Source organism: Bos grunniens, chromosome 20 (assembly GCF_055505025.1).
Source record: "Bos grunniens cultivar Pamir isolate PY7600 chromosome 20, Bosgru_T2T1.0, whole genome shotgun sequence".
Taxonomy (NCBI): Eukaryota; Metazoa; Chordata; class Mammalia; order Artiodactyla; family Bovidae; genus Bos; species Bos grunniens.
Window position 1 is genome coordinate 29750634 of NC_141184.1, and position 25475 is coordinate 29776108.

At 40.2% G+C, this 25475-nt stretch overlaps 1 protein-coding gene across 10 annotated transcripts in view; it reads right to left on the reverse strand.

Moving 5' to 3' along the window:
- DROSHA (drosha ribonuclease III) overlaps positions 1-25475 on the reverse strand; it is a 122950-nt gene that overhangs the window by 37358 nt on the left and 60117 nt on the right. For 6 of the 10 annotated variants that reach the window (XM_086361267.1, XM_086361263.1, XM_086361270.1 and 3 more), the window contains 6 exons: positions 20976-21100; positions 19270-19369; positions 17406-17513; positions 11311-11418; positions 10642-10780; positions 10236-10296 (listed from right to left, as the gene is read on the reverse strand). In XM_086361267.1, the coding sequence (XP_086217393.1) occupies positions 10236-10296; positions 10642-10780; positions 11311-11418; positions 17406-17513; positions 19270-19369; positions 20976-21100 (641 nt within the window). The remainder of the gene's footprint in view (positions 1-10235; positions 10297-10641; positions 10781-11310; positions 11419-17405; positions 17514-19269; positions 19370-20975; positions 21101-25475) is intronic. The other 4 variants (XM_086361271.1, XM_086361266.1, XM_086361273.1 and 1 more) reach the window with 1 other exon arrangement.

The window sequence follows — 25475 nt, forward strand, 5'->3', positions numbered from 1 at the left end:
GCATCTCTTAGGTCTCCTGCATTGGCAGGTGGGTTCTCTACCACTGCTATCCTTTCCCACCAATGCACTGGATCCTTTTCCAGCATGCCTGGTCCTCTCTGAAGAGGGCATCCCCTACAATACTCAGTGCCTCTGTGCAGGCCAAGCTCTGTGCTGCCCTGGAGTTTTCAGGTCTCCCCTGTACAGCAAGATTCCCTGAAAACTGACTCATCCCTCGAGGTCTAGCAGAATGTGAGCTCCACACGAATGCCCACCTGAGTCCCTTATCAAAATAAGTACACTCCCTCGGTGCAGAGACTGTATTTTATTTATATCTCAATTATTTTGAGGAAGGTGCATCTTACAAGCTGAGTTTCTCATGTTGGAGAACGAGGCTGAAACGGGCAGGAAGGTGGCTCATGGAAGCCTCCTTCCACCTGCGAGTCTCTCAGTGCAAGCAGGTCACCATCTCTCTGCTTAGCAGAGATGTGACCTGATCTAACTGAGGCTTTTAAAGGCCACTCTGGCTGCCTTTAGCAGAGACTGAGCGCAGGAAAGACAAGTACTAGGGCGGATACTGCTGTGGTCCTGATGTGACATGATGGAGGTGCAGGCTGAAGAGGTAACAGAGGAGGGGCAGAGATGCCGTCAGATTTGGGAGACATTTGAAAGATGGAGCAGAAAAGAGGTGCTGATAGTTGGGACTAGGAAGCTAACCACAAGAAAAGGATGACGGGCAGTGCCAGACTCTGGCTCACATGGCTGGGTGGAAAGTGCTGCCATTTACTGCAATGGGAAGACCAAGAGGGGAACAGGTTTGGGAAGAAGCAAGAGTTGCCTTGTAGATACGCTGACTTTGAAATGTGCATAAAATATCCAAATGGAGAGATCCAGCAAAATGCTAGATATATTAACCTATTGTTCACAGGTAAGAACAAAGTTAGTAATAAATCTACGTGTGTGTCTCTTAGTCATTTCCAACTCTTTGTGACCCCACGGACTGTAGCCTGCCAGGATCCTCTGTCCATGAAATTCTCCAGGCAAGAACACTACAGCAGTTGTCTATACATAGACAGGATTTCAGATGCTGAAACTGGATGGCACTAGTGAGGCAGAGAATGCAGCTAAGCAAGGGGTCCCAGGACTGAGCCTAGGAAAGGGTCACGGCTGTGGCCCAGCAGAAGGGAAGCCAGCACAGGGGAACTGGCAAAGTGGTGGGAGGAAGAAGAGGTCAGTGTTATCCTGTAGCCAAAGAGAAGAGAATGTTTCAGTAAAGAAACAGACTCAGCAAGATGAGAAGAGAGCATTGACTCATACCAGGGAGATGGCTGAAGCCACGGAAGGGCAAGCTCTGTGAAGTGGTGGAGACAAGCCAGACTGTGACCCGAGTAGGCTGGGAACTTGAGTGTTGTCTGAAGCCATGCAAAAGAAGATCCTAAAATAAGTTACTGCCTGAGAGACGATAGGAACTAAGAAGGAATAAATTTTTAAAAAAGAGAGAAATTAACATTATCCTATTCTTTCCCACAAGCCAGTAAAATAAACATGCATTTTCTGTGGTAAAGACTATCATCTTCCCAACAGTTCAAAATACAATACAGGAAAATCTAGTTAAGGTGGAAACCAAGAAACCCTGGCCAGAGTCCAGAGTGAAGAAGAACCATACTTTGGACTGTTTAATGCTTAACTGAAGAATAACAAGACAACCAGTCAAAGAATAATAACTGCTTTGAGTCATATACTATTTTGAATTAAGTCATATTGGTATAAATTTTATTTAATTTCATTTGTAAACTTTCAGGGAGACAGGAACTACATCGAGAATTTTAATAACCTTGAAGGTAGACCATTATTCAGTGTGTTAAAATACAAGGTCACAGTGCTAAACAAGTTTATTCAATAGTAAGTCTGCCATCCATTAAATAATTTGTCCCCTATCCAGCATATGTTTTTTTTGTATCCTCACTGTGACTAAACTCTGGCAGTAGGCCACAAATGAAAATGGGGGTTAAATACCACTTTAGTTTAGTATTATATCGGACACTTCCTAACCCAGTGGTTTATCTGGAAAAATGGACAGAGTGAGTTGCTGGTCCTTGCTGTCTACAGGCAAGTCTTTTGTTCCTTCTTCCGTTGTTTATACTTCCTTTAATCACCCCTGTTTAAATACTAGCAAGCTCCAAGATGAGATGTTTACAGAGCAGTAAACATTCCATTTGCTTTTGAGAACTGAATCGACAGAGGCATTATGAAATTTAGATTAACTGTAGCAGTTAGATAGCACATTTGGTCTGTGGAAATCAAAACACTTCATAAAACAGAACAGTCTCCCTGTAATAGTAATTACTGTAAGGTGTCATCTACTCCATAGAAAACCATCTTGGGATGGGCCAAGTCCAAGGGTCACTGCTAGAGGGAGGGGACGAATGACATTTTCTTACCTTTGCATTCCAAGCCTCAAGGGGCAACTGGTAGGGCAGAGCTAGAATGGGCCTTGCAGGTCGACGGAAAGTTCCACCCAGCCCAGGAATTCCTTCTGTCCATTATATCTATTTGTGGCTCAGCTGGTCAAGAATCTGCCTGCAGTGCGGGAGTCCTGGGTTCCTGGGTAGGTAAGATCCCCTGGAGAAGGGAAAGGCTACCCACTCCAGTATTCTGGCCTGCAGAATCCCATGGACTGTATAGACCATGGGGTCGCAAAGAGTCGGACACAACAGAGAGTCGAACATGACTGAGCGATTTTCATACTATGGTAATTATTAAAAAAATATTATAATAGAGACTACAGGCATACCTCATTTGGGGCTTCTCTGATAGCTCAGTTGGTAAAAAATCCACCTGCAATGCAGGAAATCCCAGTTTGATTCCTGGGTCGGGAAGATCCGCTGGAGAAGGGAAAGGCTACAAAATCCGGTATTCTGGCCTGGAGAATTCCATGGTCTGTACAGTCCACGGGGTTGCAAAGAGTCGGACATGACTGAGTGACTTTCACTATTACATCTAACTGAACACTTGCGGGGAGAAGCCTTACTAGATCTCAGATCCAACTGGACCCATGGATCCAAGATTAAGCATCTACTCATATATAGTCAATGCACTGTTACTGGTTTTAATGATAAATACTAAATGTATAACTGATTGGAGAAGAAAATGGCAACCCACTCCAGTATTCTTGCCTGGAGAATCCCATGGACAGAAATAGTCAGGCAGCTATAGTCCAAAGGGCTGCAAGGAGTAGAACACGACTGAAGCAACTTAGCATGATTGAAAGGGTACTCTGCAACTACCATTTCCTTAAATAGGCCTTAATAAACAGTCTAAACGTGTTTCTCCACTGATCCCATAGATCCTCACACATTATGTCCAGCAATGACTCTACCAAGCAAAACAAAACACAACAAAGGAAAGCTGCTTGAGTTTCCTACTTTTCCATTACAGTCTCCTGGCCCCTCATTCCCAAAGGTCCTACTGATAACATGGATCCCCTGAATGAGACCGAATGCCTAATCCCTCAGAGACCTTCGATGTGGTAACATTTTGCTGTGATTTGTATTACTTAAATATAACTACACACCTGAGATTTATGTGGTTCAACAGTGACACTTCAAAAAATGACAGGTTAACTTGTAACCATAAAAGTTAATTATTCTGTAGTTTTGATAGGCAGGCAGATTTTTATCTATCAATTTTAAGTCTTTGTGTCTTTTGTAAATGCTGCTGCTGCTGCTGCTGCTGCTGCGTCGATTCAGTCGTGTCCAACTCTGTGCGACCCCATAGACGGCAGCCCACCAGGCTCCCCCGTCCCTAGGATTCTCCAGGCAAGAACACTGGAGTGGGGTGCCATTTCCTTCTCCAATGCATGAAAGTAAAAAGTGAAAGTGAAGTCGCTCAGTCGTGTCTGACTCTTAGCGACCCCATGAACTGCAGCCTACCAGGCTCCTCCGTCCATGGGATTTTCCAGGCAACAGTACTTTGTAAATGCTGCTGCTGCTAAGTCACATCAGTCGTGTCCGACTCTATGCGACCCCATAGACAGCAGCCCACGAGGCTCCCGTCCCTGGGATTCTCCAGGCAACAATACTGGAGTGGGTTGCCATTTTCTTCTCCAGTGCATGAAAGTGAAAAGTGAAAGTGAAGTCGCTCAGTTGAGTCCAATTCTTCGCGACCCCATGGACTGTAGCCTACCAGGCTCCTCTGTCCATGGGATTTCCCAGGCAAGAGTACTGGAGTGAGCTGATCCCAAATCAGATTACGAGATTCACCAGCCGTTAAACTTTTGAAGGCTCTGACCATGACCTTTCCTAATGCTCCCATTTCCCTGTTTCTAGTCAACAAGTAAAAAACCTGGAATAAAAGTAATATCATGAATTGCCTTCTTTCCTTTAAGACTTATTTACTGAGCCCCTGCTTTTTGAAAGGCACTAATTAGAAAAGAAAAAGAATTTGAAAGAAAGAAAAGAGAGAGTAGGATCAAAGACCTTCCAAATGCTCACAGTATTAAAAAAAAAAAAAAAAAACAACTATGACACAAAATATTAATAATACCTGGGAGAACTGAAACTTGCACCAGAAAAGAAATGCTGGCAGAATGTGAGCACAGCTACAATGACTGCCAGCCTTCAGGGAAGGGAGAGGGTATGCTCGAGTGCACAGGAAGCAGTTCAGTCTTACTGGTGTGCAGAAGGCCACGGGGAAGACAGCAATGTGCCTGGAAGAGTGGCCTGGGTCACCAGGTGCTGGGATTGTCAGGTGAGGAGGTTCAGACGAATTCAGCAGGTGACATGATATCACAAAAAGCCTTCAAGCAGTTTACAGCTACAAACTAGAATGGAGGCTCTAGAAATAGCAAGATGATGCCTGGAGAGGCCGTCTGGAGGGAGACCCAGCAGAACGCGGCACTAACTGCATGGCAGGATGGGCAGGGGTGGGAGGAGTGGCTTTCGGTAGGGCTGGGAAGAACTCCACCCAGCTCCCCAACCTGCCCTGTTCCTCCATCTGCAGCGCCAGACACGGATGCCCAAACAACCTACTAGCCTACTGGCTGTCTTGTTCCTTTCTCAAGTCTAAAGTCCTGAGCAGGCTTGCTTGGGAGGAAATATACCCACTGATGCTTGAAACTGCATAGTGTTCATTTCAAACATGTACAAATACTTTCAAGGAGCAGACTACCACATCCCACTTTATAACAGCAAACTAAGAAACAAACAGGGAAGAGGGCACGTTGTTTCAAGTGAATTCAATTATTCAAGCACATGGTATATAACTGACCCATAACCCCTGAACCACCACCAGAGCTCTCCTTGGCCCCACAGTAGTCTGGTATGGCTGTTGTGTTTTTGACCCTCACTGAAGCTCATAGCAGAGTCTTCCTTATATTATGCATGTTTATGGAACTCTTACCCCACCCCAGGTGGTCACACCTCCTGGTGAGCGGGGGCTATGTCTTACTTGCCTTTGAAAGAAGTGAAAACGTCAGTTGCACAGTTGTGTCCAACTCTTTGCGACCCCATGGACTGTAGCACGCTAGACTCCTCTGTCCATGGAATTCTCTAGGCAAGAATACTGAAGTGGGTTGCCATTCCCGTTTCTGGGGGATCTTCCTGGCCCAGGGATCAAACCCAGGTCTCCTGCATTGCAGGCAGATTCTTTACCATCTAAGCCATGATCACTAAGGGTATGGTCGTGCTGAGGAGGTTGGTAGGTGGCAGGCAGAGAAGAAGAACGAAGGCTTCCCTGACCAGGAACTGAACCCGGGCCCAGCAGTGATGGCGGCAAATCCTAACCGAAATACCTGTGAACTGCCTCAAACTCAAAAGGCACTGGACAAATGTCTGTTGGATTAAATCTGTCTGTGTTTCTTCAGTACAGCTCCCAGGGCCGTGCACAGGGGGATACTACACAGTCATAGCCAAGCAGCCGCCGGACTGGCTGCCGAGGCAAGGAGGCTCTTTCTGAATAGAAAGCTGGGGTCAATTCTGCATCAGCAAAAAGATCAGACAGAAGGCAGGAGACTCTCAGCACAAGAGCCACAAAGGCCAGAACAGAAGTCAAAGGACAAGAGAGAGTATGTCTATTCTCTATCAGTGGCATCATTTTCAAAATGTAAATTCAGGAAGAACACAGTCTCTCAGCCATCATTCCCTTTGCCAGGGTAAGAAAACATAAACCACGAGGTTTAAACAGTGCTATCAAAAAGACATAATTTATATGCCAACAGCTGTGGGTGGCGTGGATGAGACAAAGATCACTTAAACCTGTGCTTTCATCACTGAAAAAGAATGGGTCGGTGGCATGTGTAGCCCTGCTGAAGGGGGCTGCAGGGGACCCAGGGTTCTACTTATTAAAATACAGAACTGGCCATCTGAAGACTTCACAGTATAGCAGGGTATAGGGAAACCAGGACCACGCTATCCCTGAGGGTGTGATTAAGGCTCCTCTAATTAGACAGTTCTTTTCTGATCTTCGACTCGCACGGAACACAGTAGTGAGACGTGTGATCACCTTCAAACTGGAATTTTAAAGTTTCAGCCTGCCTTTCTTTTTACCTCTTGATTGAAGAGGAAGAGACGGTTTGGTTCATGATAACCTCAAAAGAGAGCACCCTCAAGGCAAGCCTATTTGAAAAGAAAAGAGATACATGAAGAAAAAGGTAGGGGAGGAAGCTATGCCAGCTCGACTGGGCATGCACCTGGCTGAAGAGGCCATTACCAGCTGCAGCAGTGTGTCACGTCTAACCCTGCTCTCCCCACCTTTCATCCATCTAAGTCTGCTTCCTAAGAGGGACAGGCCTGACTGTTCAACTTTTCAGTGCCCCGGGTTAAAAAGCAAGCCTCTCTCAGTCTCCTGTACTGCCTTTCAAAATAGAACCTGCTGTGCTTCACACACAAAGATAAGCCTCCTGAGAGCAATATTAGAGCCTCAGCAGCCATCAGGCATTTGTTTCCATTCCATTTTCCAGGATGTTAATGAGTTTATTTGGACCCTGCCTACTTCCTTCCCAGATTCTTCAGGGGCTCAAGGCCACACAAAAGTGAAAATATTAATGTATGAAGGTAGCTTTTAAAATCAAGAGGTAAGATAGGGGAAGTTAACACATAAAGCTTTCCAACTCATTATATGAGGCCAGTATTATCCTAATAATGAAATCAGACAAAAACATCAAAGGAAAGGAAAACTACAGGCCCGAAATCCTCGGCACGATACCAGCAGACTAAATTCTACCTAAACACACCGTATAAGGACTATACACCATGACCAAGTGTAATGTATCCCAGGAAGGCAAGGTTGGTTTAACACCCCCAAATCAATTAATATAACACACAATGTGAATAAAATAAAATTTAAAAAAGCATGGTTATCTTAATAGATGCAGAAAAAGCATTTGACAAAATTCAACACACCCTCACGACAAAAATATTACGCAAAGTAGGAACAGAAGGGAACTTCCTCAATATGATAAAAGGCACCTATGAAAAACCCATACAAAATGGTAAAAGAATGTTTTCCTTTTAAGATTAAGAAGAAGGCAAGGAGCCTCTCTCACTACTTCTACAGGATATTGTACTAGAGACGCTAGCTAGGGCAACCAGGTTAAGAAAATGAGATAAAAGGCATCCAGTCTGAAAAGGATGGATGTGAGAGTTGGCTGGATGGATGTGAAAAGGATGTGAGAAGGATGGATGTGAGACCATAAAGAAAGCTGAGTGCCAAAGAATTGATGCTTTTGAACTGTGGTGCTGGAGAAGACTCTTGAGACTCCCTTGGACTGCAAGGAGATCAAACCAGTCAATTCTAAAGGAAATCAGTCCTGAATATTCATTGGAAGGACTGATGCTGAAGCTACAACACTTTGGCCACCGGATGCGAAGAACTGACTCACTGGAAAAGACTCTGATGCTGGGAAAGATTGAAAGCAGAAGGAGAAGGGGACAACAGAGGATGAGATGGTTGGATAGTGTCACTGACTCAATGGACATGAGTTTGAACAAGGTTTGGGAGTTAGTGATGGACAGGGAAGCCTGATGTACTGTGGTCCATGGGGTTGCAAAGAGTCGGACATGACTGAGCGACTGAACTGAACTGAACTGAGTCTGAAAAGGAAAAAGTAAAATTATCTCTATTTACAGGTGAAATGATCATCTACATAGAAAATCTTAAAGTGAAGTGAAAGTCACCCAGTCGTTCTGACTCTTTGTGACCCCACGGACTGTACAGTCCATGGAGTTCTCCAGGCCAAAATACTGGAGTGGGCAGCCTTTCCCTTCTCCAGGGGATTTTCCCAACCCAGGGATCAAACCCGTCTCTTGCATTGCAGACAGATTCTTTACCAACTGAGCTATCAGGGAATCCCAGAAAATCTTAAGGAATCAACTAAAAAACTATTGGAGCTAACAAATGAGCTCAACAAGGTTGCAAGATACAAGATCAAAATAAAAAATCAACTGCATTCCTATATGCTTGCAATGAACAATCTCAAAATAAAAATTATAAAAATAATTTCATTTAGAATAGCACTGTAAAGAATAAAATACTTAAGAATAAATTCAACAAAAGACATACAAAATGTGTACTCTGGAACCTAAAAAACATTACTAAGAAATTAAACACATGTTCAGGGAACAGAAGTATTAAGCAGGAGACTTAATACTAAGATGGTAATCATTCACAAATTCACCCACAGATTAACCACAATCCCTATCAAAATTCCAGCTAGCTTCTTTGCAAAAGTTTAGCTAATTAAAAAATTCATGTGGAAAGGTAATAGGCCTAGAATAGCCAAAACAATCTTAAAAAAAAAAAGAAAGCTAGAAAAGGGACCTTGCATTTCTAGGCTGCAAAACTTATTACAAAGCTACAGTAATCAAGACAAACTGGTACTGGCTTAAGGTCAGGCATACAGATCAATGGAATGAACTAAGAAGCAAAAATACACCCTCATATATACCATCAATTGATTTTCAACGAGGGTGATTTCAACCAAGGTGATTTAGTGGGGAAAGATTAGCCTTTTCAAGAATGGTGGTGCTAGGATAAGTGGATATCCACAAGCCAAAGAAAGCAGCTAGACCTCTATGTCATACCAGTTCTAACTGAAACAGACCAAAGATCTAAATGTGAGAGAAAAAGCCATAAAGCTCTTAGAAGAAACAGATGTAAATCTCTGTGACTTTAGATTAGGCAATGGTTTCTTAGACATGTCACCAAAAGCAAAAGGAACCAAAGTAACACAATTTATCTATTATTTAGAATTAATCAAAACTTCTGTGCTTCATTAAAACAGTAAAAAGATGATCCACAGAATGAGAAAAATTTTTTTTACAAATCATGTATCTGATAAGGGATTTGTATCTGGAATACATTAAAAAAATGATTGTAACTCAATAACAAAAAGTAACTTGATTAAAAAATAGAAAAAGGATCTAAATAGATATTTCTCCAGTGGAGATATATGAATGGCCCAAAAGCACATGAAGAGATGCTCAACATCATTAGTTACCAGAGAAATACAACAAAACCACAATGAGATAATATTTCATATCCACTAGGAAGCCCAGGTTCAAAAAGGCAGATAATAACAAGGGCTGGGAAAGATGCAAAGAAACCAGAACCTTTAAATACTGCTACTAGGAATATAAAATGGTACAGACTCTTTGGAAACAGTCTGGCAGTTCCTTAAGGGAAAGGTGAAACAGAGTTACTATATCATCCAGAAATTCAACTTCAGTTATATACCCAAGAAAAATCAAACATGTCCATACAAAAACCTGCACACAAATATTCATAGCAACATCATGCAAAATAACCAAAAAGGAAAAAGAACAAATGACCATCAATCTGATGACCAGATAAACAAAACGTGGCCTACCTATACCATGGAATATTATTTGGCAATAAAAAGAAATGAAGAACTAATATGTACTACAACATGGATAACCCTTCTAAGCATTACATAAAGTAAAATAAACCAGTCACAAAAGACCACATATTGTATGATACCATTTATACAAAATGTTCAGAATAGGCAAATTCATAAAAATTAAAAGAAGATTGCTGGTTGCCTAGGGCTGGGCAACCTGAGGGAAATATGGAGTATGGGGTTTCCTTTGGGCATGACGAAAATGCTCTAAAATTAGACAGTGATCACAGGTACACCATTTTGTGAAGATACCACTGAATTGTATGCACTTTAAATGGATGAATTGTATGGTATGTGAATTCTATCTCAACAAAACTAATATAAAAAAAATCTACTTTACCTTGAGGGAGTTGGGTCATCTTGGCCAAGGCGTGACATAATATTTATTAAGGTGTTAATTCCTATTTTTTAAAAACAATCAAAAGTCAATATTGTTAGAAGCATTCTAGAACCATCATATGACATCCAGAAAGAAAATTATTTATCTCACTCCAATCTGACTTGCATGTGGACAAGTTTGATCAACTTAGTTACTTTAAACACTATTTGATAGGAGAAATTAAGTCTTCTCAAAAATGCATTCACTCTTATTATAACGCTGTGCTCAAAGTAAATGTCATTACATATGAGTCAAGAAGCAGTAAACACTGACAGAATGAAACAGTTACCAGGGAACAATTCCTGGTGGGGATTTAATTTACAACAGGGGGCAGAGAACAAAATAGGAGACTGCAATCCAAACGGACCTTTTTTCCGCATGTGCATGTGATGAACTTTTCTATCTCCATATTTGGGCTGCCGAATTCCACAGTTAGACAAAGAATTCCTGGCATGATCAGGATTCATTCCAAAATTTAAGTGATGACTTGGGTGGGTCATGGCCAGCTAAAATTCCAAAGACATAAGTTCAGTTTTAAAAACTCAGCATTAAAAAAATTTAATAAAAACCAAACAAAAAAAAGCATAGAAGCACCATCACAAATGAAACAGGAAAGAGACTTGTTTATCCAATTAAATTTTAAGCCCCAAACTTTCCATTTTCTCCAGTGTCAAATTTCCAGAGCTTTGGTCCAAGCCCTCTTCTGCAAACAAACCTAAAAATCCACATCTTTCAGAGAAGAATTAGAATACACAGCACCTGGAAAGAAGAGTCACAAAAGAGGAAAAGATGAAAGAAGAGGTTTGGGTTTGACAGGCAAATCTGGAAGCTTTGGTCTATTTCTTTAGGGACAGTCTAAAAAAAAAGTAAGAAAAGGGGTTTGAAAGTGGCAATCAAAGTAGAGTAATGGAGAACACTATGTTTTAGACATCCTCATCCTCTCCAGAATAGAGATTCTCCATATTCCACTTGTAACCTGCAAGATGAATTACTCCTATCTTGTTATTATATAAATGTACAGGAGAGTAACTCTCACCTGTAACAGACAACGATCTTGGAAAGTATATCCTATCAACTTGTCCAGATGCATTAGGCACTGGTGGTAGCGAATATGATGGGTCAGAACTGGCAGCATCATGGCATGCTAGGAAAAAGCACATTTCAATATGTTTAATTCTCTAAAAGTGTATTAAAAACATTTCATTCATTTTGCAGCAAACAAAAAATATTTTTACATCCCAAATCCCATCCGCCAAAGTCTTAAAACAGTGTACTGGCAGCATGGCACCCTGGCATACCCTCTGTGAGGGGCAGTGGAGTAAGTTGTTAGAGATACAGTCTCTGGAACCAGAGTGCCTGGGTCCAAATGCTGCTCTGTCACTCACCCATCCTGGGACTTAACGGTAAATTACTTAACCTCTCTGTTCCTGTTTCTTCGCCTGTCAACTGAGGACAACTGGTGTAGCTACCTTCAAGGACAATTAAAAGGATCAAATGAGTAAATACAACAGGCTGCTTAGAAGAGGGCATGTGTGGCCCTCACTAAAGTAGGAAGAGCCCTGGTTCATCAGCAGCCAGCAGTGTAGCCTTGAGGAAGCCACAAAAATTTCTGTACCTCCTTGTTTCTTTAATTCTAAGGGAATGGATTAGGACTCACAAATTCTGAAACTTTGTCAGGGTCAAGGCACTTCTGAGATCTAAGGAAAATGAGTCTTTCCCCAGAAAAAGGCCTGTGTGCACAAACACGCAAAAATTTTATGGAATTTTAATGAGTTCACAGATCTCTAAAGCCCATCATTAGCCTCTGGGTAAGAACTTCTCAGCCAGATGATCTCGAAGGGCCATTCCAGGTTTAACACTCAATCTAACATTATGAGGATAACTTTTATAAAAACCATCAATACGGTTAAATCACCTGAGGACACAGAACTTTTATTTCAATCACTTTTCATTTGGCTATAGATTCCTTATTGGGAGACAATTTCATGGAGAGCGTATCTTTTTCCTTTTTTTAATAACGTTTCCCTAGAAATCAAGAGAATGAAGAAGTCATTCTTATTCATCAGAACCTGGAGGATGGGCACAGCCCACAGAATGACTGACATGTGCTTTCTATCATTTTAGTCTTTGAAGTATTTTAAGCTGACATTATTTAAAAATACATGGTAATGGATTTGCTTGAAATTACAGAAATCAGTTCCCTGTATTAACTTATAAAGAAAGATTAGTTCTCCCAAAAAAGGATCTTTAATCAACAGAAAGTCTTTCTTTCCAGTTTAATTCAGTAAATATGTATTGAGCACCTCCACATGCAAGGCTTATAATAGCTGTGGAAAAGAAAAAAGATGGAGACTCTCTTTTCGCCCCTGGGGGCTTCCCAGAGATATGCTATTCTGATTCGAATTACTGGCATTTTGTCCACTATGTTTTGATCCATGCTGTATTAAAAAACACAATAATAAGGAAACAAAGTATGTGGCCAAAATATAATACAGTTTCCCAGGCATTTCACCTGCATGGGACTCATGGGTATTGAGGCTAAGCACTCAAGGAGGATGGGTCATGAAGACTACGCAGTGTAACTATTTTTCTAAAGTATGAATTCAAACTGGTGAGTTGTTTTCATACCTCCAGCGAGGAAGAATCATTAACTGTTAAGAAAATAACTATCTTCAGAGTATGCTGATTATTAGAAAATAGTCTATCCCTCTGATCTACCCCAGAAAAGAAAATACATTTAATGGCAAAGTTCCCACATCTTCTCTTCACCAAACTAAGTCTTACTTACTTTACCCTTTACTCACATGAAACAGCTGTGAGTCCCTTCATCACTTCCTCTAAACTTGCTCCAAATAGAGCCAGGTTCTCTTTCCAAGTAAGTATGGTTCTTGTGAACACCACGGAAAGGTAGGGATGACCAAGGTCCATTTTGTATCCCTGACAGATAAGTCTCGAGGTTCTCTATAAGACTCTGGCTCAGTTTGTTAAATGATCAATCTTTGCAATGTTGAGACCACACACAATCATTAAGCATCTCCCCTCATTGTATTCATTTCTAGAAACTGCTTTCACTTTATTTACTTGTTTTATTTATTTTTATGTGGCTGTGCTGGGTCTCAGCTGTGGCACGTGGGATCTTTGATCTTCAGTGTGACATGCGGCATCGTTTTTCTGGTTGCAGCAGGTAGGATCTAGTTTCCTGACCAGGGATCAAGCCCAGGGCTCCCTGCTGATCCTGCATGCACACACTGTGAAGTTTCTCCATCTCCTCCATCACTTGTCCAGGCTCATTCCCTATTACCGTTGACAGCATTGGCAGCAGCAGAACATCATCACATGTTCCATCACCTTGTCCTTGTACTTTAGAACCGTGCTGCTGGCTGAATGATTCATGTTGTAAGAATGAGTGACGTCTACCACCTTCTCGCCTCACTCCACTCTCTCAGTTATTTTCACTTTTGTTTCCATCATTATTGCATGACGCTTCTTAGCAGTACCAGCTACATCGCTGCTGCTTTTATGCTGCTCCCAGATATCCTGGGCTTGAAATAAAGATACTATACCACTGTACTCTATACAGTACTATATAGTAAAGTACACAGAAGCACAACTACCCACAGAGGATGCACACACGTGACAATGTACACCAGACACATGAACTAACTTACCTGGCTGAACATTCAAACACAAGTTTGCATCTTTGAAAGTTCACAACTTGAAGGTTTGTATGTAGTGGACTCACTGTAGCCCAAACACAACTCTCTGTCTACTCAGCACTCACCACCACTCTGTTCTTCTTTTCAATTTTCTTCAGGCACCCTGCCTTCTAGTTTTCTCCAGTTTCACATGGGCCTAATACTGGTTATATGTTAAACTGACATAGTTTCTTTGCTCCTTTTTTGACATCTCTGTGTGTCACATTTATCCATCCTCCATTCTCAGGATTCAGTTTATTGATTTCCATGGACCTCCCGCTTGGTGGCACAGGGCACAGGTACCTACTCTTCTAAGTCACCAAGTCAACTCTGGTGTGCAAAACCCTGTTCTTAAAGTACAGACACCATAGAGAGATGATACTTTTCCTCTTCTGAGTCATAATGCTGAATTTCTCAGCCTCAGTATCAGGTTTTGATTCCTGCTTTTTCTTCTGTATTACCCGGAATTCATTCTAACAAGCGGTTACACTGAGAAAATCTTTCAACAGTTTCTCTCTAAACATGGTTCAAGTTTGCGCTTAGCTGACATGTAATTCCAGGTTACAGGACCTCCTCTACGTTTTCATTCCTCCTAACACTGGTTGGAGCATATCAGGTAGAATTTTCTAATCTCGTAACAACCCTCGGTAACCGCTCTGGTTGGGAAATTATGCTTCCAGAATGAGAAGCTGGGACTCAGGTTGCTCTGCCTTAGTTTCAACACAATAGTTTTATTGCCAGTGGCAGCCAGACAGCATCACAAGGCTTTTGCCAGCAACCCACCAGCAATTATTATTACCCCACCCGGCCCCCACCCCAGGATTTCAGAGACGCACTCAGCCATTTTCTCTTAAAACTAAGTATGAGTTCATTTTTCCACAGGCTTCAGGGTTACTCAGAGTATTCCATGTATACACTTCATTTAACTGCTATTTCTCAGTCAGATTCTTATTCTTCATTACCAAAAATACTAACCACATTTACTTCGTATTACATGCCACCTGAGCAAACCCCGGGAGATGGTGAAGGACAGGAAAGCATGGTGTGCTGCAGTCCACAGGGTCGCAAAAGGAGTCGGACACAACTGAGCAACTGAACAACAACACGTCTCCTGCCATCTTATTTGATGAAAACACATGAAAATGAAAACATGTATTCTGAGATAAGAAACTATAGTTAAGAGGCAATATAACTTGCAAAAAATAGGACTGGAGGATAGAAGCCTGGGAACAGCAGGAGTCCTCCACGTGGAGGAACCATCATTACACAAGAAGTATTCACCTTTGACGAAGTCCTACTCAGGAACCTTGTCTCCAACCAGTCAAACACAGGAACTGATTGTTTTTGGCTATGCGCATGCTCAGTCACTCAGTCATGTCCAGTTCTTTGAGACCCCATGGACTGCAGCCCACCAGGCTCCTCTGTCCATGGGATTTTCCTATCAACCTCAAAATAGAATGTAAATGTAATATATGCAGAGATAGAGAGACGATAACCTAGTCATCCAGCTGCTTCCAATCCAGTTGGGAAGCCAGAGTCAGGTTCTTGTGACACAGCTGAAGGACATAAAACTACAGGGTTCATTCAGGACCCCTATTTGTTTTACCAAAAGAAAGGGTAGAAAGAGCTCAATGTTTTTTAAAAAAAATTGTGTTCAGCGGAACTAAACTTATCTAGGAACTGCTCCACAGACAATGGGACACTCCCTCCACACCCACTAGTCACCAATCAGTTGGTTTTTTTTTTTTTTTTAATCTTTTTACAAATTAGGGTTTCCCAGGGTTGTGTTTAATAAAAAAAACTTCACAGTTAAATCAAAAACATAAGTTTAAAAACCACTGAACTAGAAGAACTCTAAGATCCTTTCCAGTTCTCAAAGTTCCATAATTTCAGGATCTCTTAAACAATCAACTTTGACATCACTGAGATCAGCAGATGGTTGGACATTCCAGTCACTGTTACTACAATGTCTTAAGCAGCTATGTTGGGGTTACAGTGCTATGTTGGTTTTGGAGAAACACTAGCAAGCTGAAAAAATGGGTATTATTACAGCTCCAAGTGGCCCTAAGAAACAATCAATGGAAGTAAGATATCCACTTCTGAAAGCATTTACAGTTTAAAAAAATTGGTCAATGGGTAATATAACTGAGGACTTTTTAGACAGACTGGCATCCACTACAGATGATTATTTTCAAACTACTTAGCAATACTACATCAATAGCAGTTCATCTCAGCAAAAAAACATTTAGCTTCACATGGTAAATGAATTACATAGCAATTCCTTTAATGATAGGATTAAATTCCACTGTTCAATACAATAATTAAATGCCAGCATTGATTTAAAAAAAAAAAAAAACTCATTACAATGAAATGAATACCTAAGAATGTCTGGACTCATTACAACTCTTACTACCATCACAAGAGACAAGTGGCAGCTTGGAATATTCTTCCAAAAGGCTAAACACAGCGAACTGCACTGACCCCAGTCTGCGTAATCATTTCCTTTACTTAATTACCATGGAGTGCAACCAATATCAATCATAACAAAAGAATCAAGTGAAGAGTCAAAGAATATGCTAGATTTGAGGGATGTCTCATTTGGTAAAAATTCACATTTAAGGAAAAAAATACCTCTTAGTGAGCCAGTTATATATTGCTGAAATGTTCCTCTATTAAGTCTACCCCTCCATCCCCGAAAAAATGGGCTGGGCTTCCTTGGTGGCTCAGTTGGTAAAGAATCTGCTTGCAGTGCAGGAGACTCAGGTTCAATCCCTGGGTCCGGAAGATCCCCTGGAGAAGGGAATGGCAACTCACTCCAGCATTCTTGTCTGGAGAATTCCATGGATGGAGGAATCACTGAGACAGAGCAGACTGTAGACTGGAGAGCTACAGTCCATGAGATCACCGAGTCAGACACAACTGAGCGACTAACATGTCACAAAGAAAAAATACTATCCTTTGGCTCAAATATGTATACTGTTTCTGCTCATTTAATACTTTCAGCTCTCTGCACTGTAAGTCTGGGTTCTCAGTCTGGAATGTTTATACACACCACCTTCAGGAATCTGCCTGTAGAGCTGCCGGAGTATCTCTTTTGACAGGCACTTACCCACATGCTCAAACAGGCAGACACATTTGAAGAACAGACCTGCCTTCCCTCAATGTGCGGAGACAGAATTGAGCATTACTAAGTCAGCGCCTCCCACGCCCCCGCCATGCACACGCGCGTGCACCACACACAGCTAAACAAGACAACGTGAAAACTGACACAGAAACAGAACCCAAATGATAGAAAACAGTGTACTGTTGATGTTCCATTTAGCTACAAGGTAATACATTCTGCAGAAACTTCTCAGAATTAGGAAGACTTCAGTGCCAGATGCCTTTTAAAGGAAGAGACGTTTGGGTATAATTGTGTTCTCAGAAGCGTCATCACCTGACAGACATCAGAACGGATGCCAGTTTTCCAGAAGCCTTGGCTACTCAGCTCCACCGTTACTTCTCGCCTCATGGTATTCTTCTGTCGTATTTTTTGGAGCGCTTCCTAGAAAAGAACTCATTGTGATGAGTAACCTGACAGCTCTAAAGCAGTATTAAGCCAAACATCAAGCATTAGTAAATTAGCTGGATTCGTTCACCCTTACATTCAGGTAGTCAAAATTCTTCATGCCAAATTAGATTTTTAAAAAATAGAGAAAGGCCTTGGGAATAAGCCAGCTTTTCCTGGTAAATGGAGAAGGAAAAACTAACCTAAAGAAGCTACTCTGGCAAGTTCAAATGAAAAATGTCCTTTTGGGGACTTTTTGGTGGTCCAGTAGCCTCCCAATCTGAGGGGTTCAGGTTCAATCCCTGGATGGGGAGCTAGGACTCCACATGCCTCATGGCCAAAAAACCAAAACGTAAAACAGAAGAAAAATTGTAACAAATTCAATAAAGACTTTAAAAATGATCCTTGTCAAAAAAAAAGAAAAATCGTGAAAAAAAAATGCCCTTTAACTGAAAAAGAAACAAAATGTGGTGTTTGGAATCTGAAATCTGCATGTAAAAATTATATTTAAATCAAGCCTTATGTTAAGCATTTACATATAAGAAAGACAATCAGTAAATTAACCAGAAACCCATGTAATTCTCAAAGACGCCTTCTAATTTGCAAACCCTGCAGCAAGGGTATATTTTATTAAAACAAGACAATGATTCAAAACTGCTACAATACGTAAACAGGAATTGACTCTTCCCTTTTACCACCACCCTTCAAATAATTAATGATAAAAAATAATTTTATACTTGTATGTTTATTCAATTAAAAAAAATCTCATAGAATTCATAACAACAACAGGAACCACCACCACCTCCATCACTGATTAAGTTACTAATACAGGCCGGGTAGCTCATACAGTAACAAATCTGCCTGCAATGCAGGAGACCTGGGTCCTATCCCTGGGTTGGGAAGATCCCCTGGAGAAAAGAATGACAACCCACTCCAGTATTCTTGCCTGGAGAATTCCATGAACAAAGGAGCCTGGCAGGTTACAGTCCATGGGGTCGCAAAGAATCTGATATGACTGAATGACTATCACTTTAACAGGCCAAACACTACTGGAGGAAAGTTAAATGGAATGTCTCCAAGTCCACACCATCACCCTTTTCCCTGAGTGCACTGACAGTCTCTTTTGGCCTTGGTTCCATCTTTTATAATGAAGCTGACTGGCTCAAGTCACAAAAAGCGACAATGTCAGAATTCAAACACTTTTCTCAGCTTCAAAACCTTGCTTTTACACAATGCAGCAGAATAAACCCTCATTGAGACAAAATCTATATTGATACTAAATCCATTTATTTTTTATTCTTAAATATAAAACACAAGTGACCCTGGAATATAGATAATACTACCCATAATACTACCCGTACTAAAGAAATACGGAATTTGGGATATAAAGTCTCACAAAATCAGTTCACCATACTAAACTAACAGATATATAGAAGATAATCTTTTACAACCTAAGACCAAGAAACTTGAAAATGTGGTCCTATGGGAAGTTTTAAAATTAACTTCTTAGAGAAGCTATATTCATTCCCAACATCTATTAAAAAACTGGCCTTTTTAAGGAGAAAATATGGTCTCTTAGCTACTAAAAGATGAAAAAAAATCAATCAGTATACTAACATAAGGAGGGGAGTGAAGTGTGATTTTTTTTTTAAGTATCTTTCCATCTTATTCTAAAAGTGTGGTGTAACAACAATCTCAGATAAACCGGAAGTACATCATCATTAGCCATAGGTGAAGAGGGTCCAATACCAACCTCCCTCTGTGCCAGCTTCTGCTTGTCAGTCTGTTTGACTTTTGGACTATTTGCTAGGAGGTGGCGAAGCTTAACATAACTCTTCCACAGTTTCTGGTACCTGAGGAAAAGGACAGATGGACATCTCAGACGAAAAGAAGGCAAATCTAAAGTGCCGTAAAGCCAGGTGTTCTTAGAGGCCTGCTTGATCATAAACGCATTCCTGTGAACATCCTTAATGGCTTCAGACCTTCATTCTAAGGAAGGACGTGGTCTGGAGGAATGGAGCAGCTGGATGACCAAGAGTCATCCGGAATCTATGAATAAGCTGATCATTGCCTACGTGCGTTGAAAATGAGGTGTCACTATACGGATGAATCTCTCTGGAGGCAATTTCAAGAGAGATGCACAAAAACCGAAAGAAACATGTACGGTTTCTCACTGTTACCTCTTTGAAAGTAACACACTTAAATACATGCTTTCTGATGTTTGTTGAAAGAAAGGCCCCTTACTCAGCAGACACTGTCAGTGTCTGAAACGCTTTCACTGAAAGTAAAAGTTGGAGAAAATGAGAAAAAAGAACCCTCCTCATGATAATTCCCAAGATACACAGATACTTACATCCATTTTTCCACTGGCAAGGGAAAGACAAATGATGTATAGCAATTTGTATATACCATGACAAAAATAACCATCTTTGAAGCCAAACATGTTATAACCTGGATCAGCCTAACGAGTAAGTTAAAGTATCCTGAGAAGGAAGAGAATATACAGTTTTTTACCAATTCACACTCCTGCCAGCTGAGAGTCCACATGAGCCTAATCACATTCTACTCACACTTTTCTGGCAAGAAGGGACTTTCCAAAGATTTTCTGTTATATTGAAACTGCTCCTTTTTTGGCCTTTGCTGGGTCTCTCCTTTCTGATAACATTTTTTATAGACAATGGAGGAAAGAAAGAAGTACTTACACAGTGCCTGGCTCATTGCTTCATACTTTTATCCAATGGGAGGGGAAAAAAAGAACAAAACCCTTTAGCCTCTTCTAATATATCAGCCAGAATTGGATTTATGAATTGAAAATCTCCTATGCCCTTTTCTCCCATTATGAAACCTTTAAAAAAATTAAATCAGGAAATGGTTTGTTTGACAAAGTAGGGAATCTAAACACTACTGAAGACTCTAATGGTGCTATTCCCCTTCCCACACATCCTCATTTTCTCCCAGCAAAACACTAATGTGCCAGTTGGAAAGTAACGTCAATTCTAAGAGCCAAAAGTCATGGCTTCTCCTTCCAATACAACCCTTGACTTTGCATGGGATGTTGAGCTCTTACTAAGATGTCTCCCCAAAATCAGAACTCTACATCAGTGCAGCAGTGCTAGGAACCAACATGGTGCTACTTTCCTCTAGAGAGCACTGAAAAAAATAAATAAAAATAGTAAGTTCTACAATGATGGATAAAGGAAAATTCCTTAAAGGTTAAAAACATACAGGACTCATATTGACCAAGACTGCTAAGGATAATCTATCGAATAATATGTAGAGAAAATAATTCTTCAAGAGCTACCATAACTTGTTTCATTCGGTAACCTAATCTTGGAAACATGGCTCATTTCAGATCTTAATTTTTAAAAAGAAAAAATTCCACTAAAGGGGATTCCCTGCTAATTTCAGCTGTTAGTAGAAGATGAAATTGGCTAAGACAAACACCGAGAAATATCTTACTGTGGGTCTCCAGCATAACTCAACTGTGCAGGGCGTATCCCAAAGTGAACGATAATCGGAAAAGTAATCACATCAGGGTTGAACTGTTCACGATCCAGTTGATCGATGCGGACAGAGCTTGGTTTCTAGAGAGAGAGAAATCAAAGCCATTTATTCCCTTAAGACGTCTTTAAGTATTGACTTTAATCTAAGTAGGGAAGAAATTAATCGGATTTTTCCCTAGGAAAGCCTCATCCCCAAAAGGAAAAAAATGTCATTAAAAACCTTTAATCATAGCAACTACACTATATAAAAACTATAATGTCATCCCCGTAAATGAGTCTGTGCCATTCAGCATAATGAACGATGATTCTGTCCTTTTCTGCCATCCCCATAGAAACCTTTAAAAATTAAACTTTTGAAAGGACACCTAGTCAGATATAACTTTTCCTTAACCTCTCCAGAGGCACAGAGGGAGTATTCCACACGACCAAAAGAGACACGCTGGCTTATTCTGCTTTAACTGCACATTTCAAATGGAAAGCTTATTTCTATTCAGCAGGCACAGACAGATGACTCTATATACTTTTTTTCCCATTAGTTCTCTGTGTATGTTGTGTATTCCTTTAGTTCTATACCTTTAAATGAAAAGGTATGGTGGTACAAAGACCAAATAGTTAAGCTGCTCTTATTATGTCCATGGAGGCCATTCTTAAATTTTAATAGAGAAGACTCAATTTTCATAAGTTTCTTTTCCAAGTCTAATTTAAAAAAAAAAAAAAAAGAAGTGAACAGCTTGGTTCCTTCTTAAGTTACTAAAGTATGAGGATCCATTTGTAAAACAGCTTTCATCCTGAATACTCAAGTTTGTGAAAAGATAGTAAAATTGTGGAGAATATGTTTTAGCACCTCCTTGCTTATACTGAACATTCGGGGCATTCCCTAATTAGAAGCTAAATTCTGACTAGAAGATCGGTGGGGGTGTTTGGCCCAGTTGCTTCAGAGCTCGAGGCTATAGACTTGATCCCCATGGAGGCTAATAAGCTTCACTGTATTGCCCAGTAATGCCCACCAACTATGACTTAACAGTCCTGCCTGGTTTGTCCAAGACACAGGGGTTTCAATGTTAAAACTGGGAAAGCCCTCAGCAACTGGGACAAGCTGGTCACTCTACCCACAACTGTAGTCCAAATAGGTGACCAACTATTCAATAAAAAGATTTGTGCAAATTCATCCACATTAGTGAAAAAAAAAAAAAAAAACCTTAGACTTCAAAGAATATTTCAATGTCATTTAACAATTAAAATTTTACTAGCATCTTGAAAAGTTGACCTTTGCTCTCAAAATTAATAACTAGGTCAAAAAGGCCAGGTTCTCTCCTCTAAGTCAAAACCCTTTGATGTTCTTTCATGCTCGTCTGCCTACCAGGACCACAATTAAAGTCCCTTCCTGCCTCTGCAGTCACCACAGACCAGATTATGCTGGGCTTCTCTTTGGCTCCATGCTATAGTATCAGGGTTTCCCAGGTGGCACTAGCGGTAAAGAACTCTCCTGTTAATGCAGGAGATACAGGTTTGATCCCTGTGTCGGGAAAATTCCCTGAAGGAAGGCACAGCAATTCACGCCAGTACTCTTGCCTGGAGAATCTCATGGACAGAGGAGACTGGTGGGCTGCAGTTCGGAGGGTCACAAGAGTGGGACACAACTGAAATGACTTAGCACACATAGTATCAACAGAGGAAATAGTGATTTAAAATATTTGTGTGTGTGTATGTGTGTGTGTGTGTGTGTGTGCATGCGTGCACGCACTCAGTCACTCAGTCATGTCCAATTCTTTCCAACCTCATGGGCTGTAGCCCGCTAGGCTCCTCTGTCCATGGAGTTCTCCAGGAAAGAATACTGGAGTGGGTAGCCATTCCCTTCTCCAGGGGATCCTCCCAACCCTGGGATCTGCATTGCAGGAAGATTCTTAACCATCTGAGTCACCAGGGAAGCCCTTTAAAATATCTGTACTATTTCTTATTTATAGGGGGAAATGGGATGAAATGAGTTCTAGACTTGGCCACACCCTACAGTATCCATCATACTATTTTTATATTAGAATAAAATACATTCTCACCAATGACCAAAGTGTTCCCTAGCAGAGGCAAAGTACCTGGGGAGGGAGATTAATTTTAAATTCTGCAGCAATAAAGTACTTAATGGGACCATAATGATTTGAAATTTTTAATAAATTCCCCAATATCCTTATCACTGGGCAATCTTTCAAAGCAAGCACTTCATAGGACAAAATATAGTGCTATGTCTATTCTGTCCTATTCTCAACAGGATATAATGAAAGAATGTTTCATGATACTAAGTTTTCAGGACACTTTTCTCCCCTGCACTAAGACTAAATAGCAAATACTAAAAAAAAAAAAAAAAAACTACCTTAAACATGTACCAAAGCTTGGCACCCAAACCTAACTTTCTTATTTCCAATTACTTTCCAGCTTAAACCTTTCATCCTGACTAACCTGTGTTTTCCTCATTATCTTCAAAACTGGCCACACACCAACTCAAGAATGTTCATTCAAAGGTGCCAATGATTTATACAATTCCTTGATTCTTTAAAGACCACAGTAATGTTCATGAAGCATCCCTGGGAGCCTGGCCCAGTGATCTCACCAAACACTACAAGCTTTCCTGACTGGCTTTTTCAGAGATTGGTCCATTGATTCAATAATTAATCACAGACTCCTTTCATATGGATATGCTGTAAGTCTGCAGCTGGACAAGCATCATATATAATCTATATACTTCAGTAGCACCTGGCTCACATAGTGGTTCCTCAACAACTGAGTTGAATGATGATCATGGCAATGGAGTAAATATTCTCTATGCCACTGGCTCAAAAACGAGCAAGAAGCGAACCAGAAGCAACTGGGGAATTTTTTTGACTACAGGTCATTGAGCCCCGTTACCTGGAGTACATGGGATGGGGTCCATCAGGGCATTCTTGTATTTTCAAAAGCTCTCCAACTGATCCTAGGAGTTCAGGAAATTTTAACCATGCCATAGAAGGGAGTCCCAGGGTAAAAGTGCTTCCACAGTAAATCATGAGATTCTTCAAGGGGACCCACCAAGGGAAAAAGGATGTCTCCCACCACCATCACCCCCACTCAGTCCTCTGACCCAACTATAAAACGAACAGAGAAATGTAAATTCATGCAACTGTTTAAAAGAAGAAAGAGTAAATCCACAATCACACTCTCATAGTGCTATGATTTTGTATATTTCTTTTACTCTAACAATTATCTGTGTGGCTTAGCAATATAATAGTAGAAATTGTATAACTTTTTTAGTGTTAAACAAGTTTCATGTTTAAAGACATTTTTATTAAACACTTTCACTTTCTAGATTTGTTTAATATAATCAGCATTAGCTGGAATGTCTGATTTGCAAATAGCAACATTTTGTTTGTGCAGATGCTACTGTCATGCTACAAAAAGTTGATTTAGGGTTTTTATTTTTATGAATCAAGGCTATTAAGCAATTTGGCAGCCTTTCTAAAACAACAGCTTTGTTTACTTAGATTACTCTGTTTCCTTATATAGTAGTATTTTAATTCTCCACTTTTGTAAAACTTTATACAGATAAGATACCAATATATAACTACTTTATGAAACAATAACATATTTTAGAGGAAAATAATTTAATAATAAAACAGTGTGCTCTTTATCAGAAAAAAAAGCTATCTATTAATTATTTGCTTTTGATTTTTATGTTTTAACTTTAAAAATGGACATTAGAAGCAAAATTTAAAGAAATAAATTTTAAAAACATTAATAAAAATTAGACAAAGGATGTCGATAAACCAATATCAGAAGAAAAACCTTAAAGATCAACATTTAAAATATCAAGTTTTGCTAGAAACCAAAATAAAAAGAAACCTGAGCTAAATAGTATCTATTTTTTCCCTACCAAATTGACAACATTTTTTGTTAAACTAGTACAAGCAGTATGAAGAAATGGTCAGAGTGTGAATTTTACAATTCTCTGGAAGGTAATTTATAAAGTATCCAAAGCCTTAAAAATGTACATACTTCAAGGAATTAAATGGACACATTCAAACAGAAATACATACATATGGAAAACATGTTTCATCACACGTATACAAATTCAGCATTATTTGCTATAGCAAAAATCTGGAAGCAACTTAGGTGCCTGGTAATAGGGGGTTAATTAAGTAACAGTGGCTTTTTTTTAAATTATATGCCTAAAGAAATGTAAAACGAAGGAAAAATAATAACTTTGTGCTTGTTGTTCCTGGAGGAAGATAAGAAGAAAAAGTCTGAATATTAATATTTAATAGTATGATGCCAATTTTTTTTCAAAACAATATGAAATATGTCTTACTAGAAAAGTGAATAGTATCATCTCTGAAGAAAGGAATTACGGGCGATTTTTCTCTTCTTTGGGCTGTTTTTCTCTTTTTCTAATTGTAGAGAAGATCTATTACTTTTATACTCAGAATAAAAT